Source organism: Gavialis gangeticus, unplaced genomic scaffold (genome assembly GCF_001723915.1).
Source record: "Gavialis gangeticus isolate Ggan-Ray unplaced genomic scaffold, GavGan_comp1, whole genome shotgun sequence".
Lineage (NCBI taxonomy): Eukaryota > Metazoa > Chordata > Crocodylia > Gavialidae > Gavialis > Gavialis gangeticus.
The window spans coordinates 3,739,235-3,748,034 of NW_017729019.1; the positions used below are offsets into that span (position 1 = coordinate 3,739,235).

At 45.0% G+C, this 8,800-nt stretch overlaps 1 protein-coding gene across 3 annotated transcripts in view; it reads left to right on the forward strand.

Annotated features, from left to right (window-relative positions):
* Positions 1-8,800, forward strand: part of KIAA1324 (KIAA1324 ortholog) — a 74,217-nt gene that overhangs the window by 26,046 nt on the left and 39,371 nt on the right. For all 3 annotated transcript variants that reach the window (XM_019513841.1, XM_019513842.1, XM_019513843.1), the window contains exons 3-7: positions 489-681; positions 4,242-4,389; positions 5,248-5,328; positions 6,215-6,320; positions 6,428-6,577. In XM_019513841.1, the coding sequence (XP_019369386.1) occupies positions 521-681; positions 4,242-4,389; positions 5,248-5,328; positions 6,215-6,320; positions 6,428-6,577 (646 nt within the window). In that variant the 5' untranslated portion in view covers positions 489-520. The remainder of the gene's footprint in view (positions 1-488; positions 682-4,241; positions 4,390-5,247; positions 5,329-6,214; positions 6,321-6,427; positions 6,578-8,800) is intronic.

Consider the following 8,800-nt stretch of genomic DNA (forward strand, 5'->3'; position numbering starts at 1 on the left):
ACGTCTTCTAATAAATGCTGGGCAGACTGGGGTAATTTTTGAACCGAGGCTGTCTTACAGTCTCAGTTACTTCTGGCTTCACTAAAAGGCTAAAGCCTGGCTTTGCCTCGGACCCTTCTAAATGTCCGCATATCAGCTTGAAAATCATCACCTGTCCACACCTAGAAACAATATTTCATATGTGACCCAGCTGTAACATTACAGTTATGGAGAAATCTTTGCATGTGATAAGCTGTTTCATAGCACTGTTGCTAATTTATACTTGCTCTGTGAGTAAGAACAAATCAGCCTTCTCCTTATCAGTTTTCCTGCCTGTAAAATGCAAATAATTAATAATCCATTAACACTTCTCCAGAATTCTGTAAGGGGACTTGTGGTTTGAGATCCAAGGGTCACAGAAGTAATGGATACAGATGGGATTGTTGGATGGAGACTCTTTCTGTGTCCCTTTCTCCTAATCTCTCTTTCTCTGCTGTCCTACGTTACAGCCTTTTCTTGCAAAGCAGGTGAATTCCTGGACATGAAAGACCAGTCATGCAAATCCTGTGCAGAGGGCAGATACTCCCTGGGCACTGGCGTTCGCTTTGATGAATGGGATGAGCTACCCCATGGCTTTGCAAATGTGGCAACCACCCTTGAGGTTGACGATAGCGTCTCAGAATCAGCAGAGAACTGCACCACGTGAGTCTGTTGTTGCTAGATGCTGAAAGAGCTTTACAGCTTGAGAACAGAGCCATGTGAGCTACGAGTTTTCACCAACAACCTTGACCTGTCATGCTGGACAGCCTAATTTCAGAAGTGCTGAACACCGTAGTGGAAGTTGGTATGGGTTGCTGACTTCTTTGTAACAACCCTAACAAGTTTTATTCTGCTCACATTCACACTGGTGTTACACATCTGGCTTTCCTCTGATATCACTAGTGTCACCTCTGTTTTATTGACACTCAGTGGACATGGCTACTAGATCAGCATGTCCATGCTGGTAGATCCTTCCTTGTCCATTTTCCCAGTGTTTTGTTAACCCCAGTGTGAAAGGCTTCCAGTTTGGAAGTTTCTTTTCTTTCTTTTTGGTGAGCTCTCACCATGAAGAAGGCCTTTATGATGTTAGACCTGAGTTTTCCCTCTTTTACACCTCCTCCAGACCCCTGCAGATGGGCTACAACCTCATTGCTCCCCCCCTCTTATTTAAAATTCTGCCCAGTGTTGGATTAACCTGTAAAATGCACTGTTGCACAATGTTATTGGGCCCATGAGTGCAGTGGGATTTGAAAAGCTCAGTGAGGTGTCTGTATACAGAGTAATCGCAGCTATGTTTAATATGATTAAGTATGTAAGGAAGCTAAACTCAGATAGGCAAGCCACTTTCAGTTTTGGGTTAGATATCTCACTCCCCATGAACACATTTCCATTGTCTCTTACTGAGATTCTAGTCCCAGACTTGAAACATCTGGTGCTCAGCATGGACACAGACATGGGGGTAGATGGTTTCTTGGCCTATTGCACTTCAGCTATTTCTTTCCTACTGCTAACTATGATCCCACTTTTCCTGATACCATCAGCCTGATTCAGTCGAAACCTTGGCACTCTCTTGCAGGCACGTTCAGCCTGAGGGCTCTGACAAGCAAGGATGCAAGGTTAAATGAAGACTAGGTTTCTTTTTCTAGTGGGCCTGTTCTAACTCAGTCAGAAATAGTAGTTTCTCTGCAGGGATTTCTGGACAAGGGCCACCGGCGTGTACTAGACAAGAACTCAAATTAGATTGTCACAACCATTCCTTCTGACCCTTAATATCTGAGTCCTGTACTTGCACCTGCCTTAGACTGACCATCAGAAACCTAACCAGAGCAATCACATCTTGGATCCAGAGCTGGGATCTACCTGGAAGTGGAGGGTGGGTGAGCCCCAACTGTGAGGCCACTTCTGTCCATATAAACTCTTCTGCAAACCTATAGTTGGCAACATCATTCCTTCAGTGTTTTGTGGCTGTTTCAAACAAAACTCTGAATTGAATCAGTTGTTTTGAGTGAAGAGACAAGATCTCCATCTCAGAGAAACCAAGCCGAACAAATCCCCTTAAGGTAGCAACTTCCACCATACTGCAAACAACAGTGGAACTTAACATTCATTAGTAGATAAAAGCACAGGCAGATACTGTTCTTTGGGTAAATGTGATATCTTTTATTACACTAACTAAATAGTAGGAAAAATTGTTTTTTACAAGCTTTTGGGCACAAACACCCTTCTTAAGGCATAGGAAGAGTCTGTTAGTGTTTGTATGTTCTCCTGGGTGGAATAGACCAATAGAAGCGTAAGCCAACATGCAAATATTAATAAATTAATAAATAAAAGCATAGCCTTTGTTATCCTAAAGGTTGCCAAAGCATTTCACAAGTTTTGCTGGGATCCTTTTCATCACTACTGTATGACAGTCAACTCTGGGTGGTAATATTGTAGTTTTCAGCAAGGTGAGGAAATGAAGGAGAATGCTATAGGGAAATGCAACTGCAGGTGGAAATAAAGGCCTACTTTAGTCAGAGATTGCATTAGTTCAACTAATGGTGTCATTTTAAGTGCAAGATACAGTGTGGTCAGCCTTGATTTGATTTTAAAATAGAATTATATTGAATTTTAGCTTAATTTGGTAAGGAATTGAATTAAACCCTATTTATTTAGTGAGCTTAAAACTGGTAGGGTGTCTACACTCTGTATGCATCAGTAATCGGAAAGAGCTTGAATTAAAATGCCTACATTAAGTCTCTATGTTGACATTAATTCCACATACACAGGCACTGTTAAACTGTGTCTGTACTGCATATCTGAGATGTGATTGCAGCGCATGTAGGCACACCTGGGCTAATTTTAATCTAGCTAGTTTGGGTCCCGATAGGGATGAAGTTGCAGTGACATGAGCATCATCAGGGCCAGAAGAAGGCTTCCTAGAACCATGGGCATTTCCTTGGGTTGCCAAATTTAAAAGACATCCATGGTGCAGTTGCACCTCTCCAACTGCAGTGCAGACACACTACTCATCAGGTGGAATCGGAGTGCTCATACTAAGAGCTACTGTGGAATAACTATTCTGAGTTATTTCCCCATATAGACAAGCCCTTAGTGAAACCAGAGCATCCCTGAATAATAGGCGAGGTGCTCCATAGACTTGATGTCATCTCCCTCCAGAAGGAATGATATCAACCCCATCTTTCTGCTCAGTGCCTGAGTTCGCTACCACACACCCTCCTCCTCTGTGCACAGGCTGCTCCCACACACTGCCTATATTCTGCGACACTGCCTTTATTTGTCTGCTCTCTTTGATCACTTCATGCAGAGAGAGGCAAGCTCAGATTCTTCAATCAAACTATCCTTTTATGAGTAACTCCCCAGAAGACTGCAACTCAACCCTATCAAGAGAATTTATGCAATTTGCAAATGTAACCTACTTCTAGTGTCACTTTAATTATTCATTCAACTTCTAGGCATTATTTGTAGCAGATGCAGCACTACTAATTTTCATCCCCATTTCTTTTGCAGTAGGATCAGATCATCTTATTTGCCTCAGAGGGAAGACCAGATATTACAGAGATAGGAGTGGGACAGGGTTCTCCCCCTCCATGTGACATGCTAGGGAAAGCAGAAGAACTAATGGAAGAGTATGGGGGTAGGAGGTCCCCACTACCTCCATTAGAGCAATCAGTGGAAGCAGAAAGTTATCTCTTTAGGCAGCTATGCCATTCTGGGCTATGTTTGACCCTTGTATCAGTGCTGTATTTCTCTGGCAACATACATTGCACAGTTGCTGCTAGGCTGAGATATTTTTGATCCTCATCCTGAGTTTCATACTGCTGATATATTTTTAGGAGGGGAGGGTCTCTGTCTTTGTGTTGATATTCTAGTTCTCGTTAAGCTGTTTTGTTCTCTTTGTCCTCCTGTTTAATAAGTTATTCTGTTGGCGTATTATAAACCACCCTGGGCCTTTGTTGGGAAGGGCAACATCTAAATTGTATAAATGGAGATCAGAATTTGGCCTCTTATCTCAAAGAGGAAGGTTTGGCCCTTGTGACCTGCTTAGCAGCATGTACCTTTTTGCTGCAGTATAGTTTGAGCTGATATATCTTGGTGGGCTCAGCTGTCATCCAGCTTATGTTTCTCTTCCTTACACTAGTGCTAACCTCCCCAGTAGCATCCCAAGCAGCACCTGTGCTGCACTTGCCAACCACCATGCTTCTCTCTCAATCCTATTCCAGGTCAACGTGGGTGCCTCTGGGAGACTACATTGCCTCCAACACAGATGAGTGCACAGCCACCCTGATGTACGCTGTCAACTTGAAGCAGTCTGGCATGGTCTCCTTTGAGTACATCTACCCAGACAGCAGCATCGTCTTCGAGTTCTTTGTACGTTGCCTGAGGTTGCACCTCTTTCGTTACAAATCTCCACCTTACATTCCTTTAAAAGATTCTCCCTGTGATGGTTAACCACCACGTCCCCAGGTGGGCCAGCAGCAGGGCTTGAACCTGTGATCTCCACCTTTTGCAGAAAACATATCGGTTGCCTGAGCTGAAGGATCCTATTTGGCTGGCTAAGACAACTGCAGCTTCCTAGCCTGTATATATGTCCAGAGACCACTCAAGTTTCCATATGGCTGTCTCAGCTCCAGATGGAGATGTGTTTTGACAGTCTTCAGGCTCTACCCTCTAGCTCTGCAGGAAATGATTCAGTGTTGCCTGTAGGAATCTGTCTATTCATTGGTTTGTCTGTCTGTCTAACTCATTTGTTTCTGATTCCAAAGCAGCTGCTGAAAATGTGATCTGTTTGCAGTGTCCCTAGAGGAAGAACAGTTAGAACAGGTCCTGCCCTAAAGCATGGCTGGCAGCTGTCCTTGGCTTTAATAAATAAAAAAAACCTCACAAGTTCAGCACTCAGTGCTCCATAGGGACCTTGGTGTGGATATTCTGAGCTGGAGCACTGCATGCCGGGCTATGTAGTCCCTGTAGCTTAAGCCTACTGTTGCTTCATGTGATAAGTCAGGTGTGTGGCATTCAGGCTCCCAGTATGTTGGCAGTCTTACCTGGGCCCATTTTGAGAGCCTCTGTTTTGTGATGGTAGAGCTGAGAAGGTGGTGCAAAGCCCCTTTTAAAGACCAGTGAGTGATACTGTTGTTGTCCACTGTGATTAAAAAACCCAGTAGCTTGCTCCTCTGATGCCAGGCCTCCAGAAGCTGCATCCTCATCCCAAGTTCCCTATTGCCCTAGGTTCAGAATGACCAGTGCCAGCCAACCGTGGAGGAGTCGAGGTGGATGAAAACCACTGAGAAGGGATGGGAGTTCCACAGTGTAAGTACAAACAAAAGGGCAGAGCTTAATTCTGTTCAGCTAAGTGGGATCCAGCCGGCAGTGTGGGAGGCTTTGGAATCCAAGCCCCATGTCAACCCCAAAGTTCACAGCTAGCACTGGAGGTGCAGCAGAGAGATTAAACAGAAGTAACTTCTCCCAGACCATAGGGTAGATCATAGGAAGATTAACATGCAAGTAGTAAGTGTTGGGTGTCACATTCAGCACCCAAAATCTCTGGTCCCGGTCACTCTAGGGATAACTCCACTCTCCCAGACACATTCCTTCTCTCTAACACAGGTTCTAGAGGGCAGGTCAAGGTTTGCAGGCAGCACTTAATGGGCTGAATGAATGCTGGACCCCTGGGGTCCAATTCCAAACTCACTGAGTATGTCTACGCTGGCTCCACCCCACTCTTCAAGCTGTTACTGTAGAATACACCCTGCTCATTCACACGCTCCAAACCCAGAAACTCAGTGGAGTGGCCACTCTAGGGTTGCTTCCTGCCACCATTCTCAGGCACACCAGAAACCAAGATCTTAAGAGTAGCAGTAAGCAGCATTCTCAGAGTTGCCTCACTGTTGCATTCCCTAGTTTGGAGCACATAGAGTGGGAGCAGGTGGGTATGACTTTTTTCTCAGCTGCAGATGTGAAGGTAGCACAAAGCCAGTGTGAATATAACCACTCACATCACTACAGATCTAGGGTGGCTGAAGCTGGGCTTTTGTAGGCGAGATCAACATTGGATCTTTGCTCTCACCGCAAAGCCAGACTCCTTCCTTGTCCAACGTGTGTCGCTCTGGACCCTGCTCCAAGACCAAACAAAATCATGTTCCATCTCCTGTCAGGACCTGAGCATTTCCCTGTTTTTGTTCTGTTACCTCCTCAGGTGGAACTGACTCATGGCAACAATGTCCTGTACTGGAGAACCACAGCCTTCTCAGTGTGGTCCAAGATCCCCAAGCCTGTGCTTGTAAGGAATATTGGCATCACAGGTACATGAATGGCAGTGCCTACTTTCTATTCCAGTGCCCATTTGGACAGAAGCAGCCCAAGTGCTATTCACTGAGTGTTTCTCCTTTGCTCCTTCTCCTTCCCCCAGGAGTGGCCTACACCTCTGAATGCTTCCCCTGCAAGCCAGGCACCTATGCATCGAAACCGGGATCGTCCTTCTGCAAGCTTTGCCCACCAAACTCTTACTCTGGCAAGGGAGCCACCTCATGCCAGCAGTGTGAGCCTAAAACTTACTCAGGTAATGAAGGGGTGTACACATAGACACACCCATGTGCATGCATGGCATGTGTGCACTGCAGTCAGGAGGAGTGCTTAAAGGATATACAAGCATGTCTGTGGTAGCTTTTAATCTAGCTAGCTTGGGTAATAATCACAGTGAAGACTCAGCTGAATGGACTTAAGCACTGACTGTACAAGCTCATCCAGGACCCTGGGCACCTATTCAAGTAGGCAGCTCAGGCTGAAGGCCAGGCTGCGGTAGGTTTGCTACCTTGGTATGCAGCTACCTTAGCTGGACCAGTACTGACTGTAACGTCATCTCTGCTTGCCATGTAGCTGTAATGTAATACATGCATGCACAATGCACATGGCATTTGCATGACGGGACCTTTTGGAAATAAGACATACCTTCTCAGCAGTGTCAATCTCAGCATGCTAGTCCACAAGACTTCCTTACAGCAGCAAGATCTATCAGCCTAGTGTAACTTTTAGAGCAGCTGGTTTCTTCCACTTTCCTCGTCCCACTCTTCCCTGTCCATTCTCTCTTTAGAAGCAAGGGAAGCAAAAATTATTAATGATTTATTATTAATGCTCCAAATATTTCAGTTTTGCAGGACTGATACAGATGGAAGCTATTTGGTTAGAATCAATTTTTTTTTTTTTTGCAGTGGAATATGCTGCATTTAGGGGAAGAAAATGATACATGGAGAATGTGGCCCAATGCAACAATAATTTTAGGACAGGCAAACTTCTTTATGGCATTCCTTCTCAATCAGTGTTGAACATCTAAATTGGGTGTTTCCTTTCTCTTTGAATTGTAACCTTGTAAAGTGGTTCTGGGCACAAATCATGGACGATTTCATGTGACCCTGTTTCTCATCTGGACAGTCTGGGCTAACTGATTGTCTGTGGGACTCTCAACCTTCTTTACAAGGTCTGTGATCTGATTTGCAGTTTTGATTCCTAGTTTAGGAAATGGTTATTTAAACTGAAACCTCACAAAATGTGTCTGGAAAATCCCATTATCCAAAGCATCACATCTTCTAGAGGGTTTAGAGTAGTGCAGGTCAGCCTTTTTGGCAGGTGTGCCACAAATTAGCTGTATAACTTTTCCGAGTGCCACTCTGATCCTCTCTCCCTGCCTGATCTGCTGCTCGCTCTGTTTTCTACGCCCTTCCCTATCTGCCACTGTGTTGCCTGTCTCCTCCCCAGTCTGCTGCATGCTGCATACAAAGCCTTCCTGTGCTACAAGTTGGCCAACCTTGGTTTAGAAGACAGAATAAAGAATAACAGTATAATACCTTGGTCTTACATAGCGCGTTTGTTGTAGATCTCCAAGTAGTGTTCCAAGGCGGTCGATATAATGACTCCCATTTTACAAATGGAGAAACAGGCCCAAAAAGGGAAGTAACTTGCTCCAGGCTGGCTGAACAAGGACTTGAACCCTCATGCCTTAGTTCCCGGGCCAGTGTCCTTTCCACTGGGCCAGTGTTTCTCAACATGTAGGTCACGATCCAAAAGTGGGTTGCAAAAATATATCAAAAGGGCCATGAGCAAACTTTAAAAATGGATTCTTCTTTAAAGGAAAAAAATGTGGGAAACCGTGTCTTTTCTCTTGCAGCCTGGCAGAATTTCAGCTTGCGAGGGGATGCTTGGAGCCTAGGCACTGCCCCACACATGAGGGGGCTGGGGCCTAGGGGTGGGGGCAGTGGGTTGAGACTGGCTACTGATGTTATAAATGGGTCCTGGTACAAAAAAGGTTGAGAACCACTGTTCTAGATCACAGGTTTATGTGGTGAGGGCATACTCTTTTTCAGACATGCTTCAGCTTTTCAATATACAGCAGCCCAAGACCTTTCTCTTTCACAGTGCTGTGAAGGTCAAGGGCAGACCCTTCCATTGCTGTTATCCATTAACCAGACATAGCCAAGCTGTCAAGCAGTGAAGAGTGCAAGCGTTTTTCAAAGAACCAGGTGCTTGGCGGAGCCATGCTTTCATGTTAGGCAGTTGTTTGAAGAGTAAAAACATATGGTTGTTCCTTCAGCGATAATTTTCTAGCACGCTGTACAGCAGCTTAGCAAGTCAACAGAGGGAGAGGGGCTCCCTTTCCTGGCATCCTCCCAATTCTTTGATTAGAACTGAATATTGAGTGGTTACTTAAAACCAACATCTGGAGACTAAACTTGGCAAACCCCTCTCTTCCCTCCCCCCCTTCCTCCCGCAAAAAAAAAAAAAAAAAAAA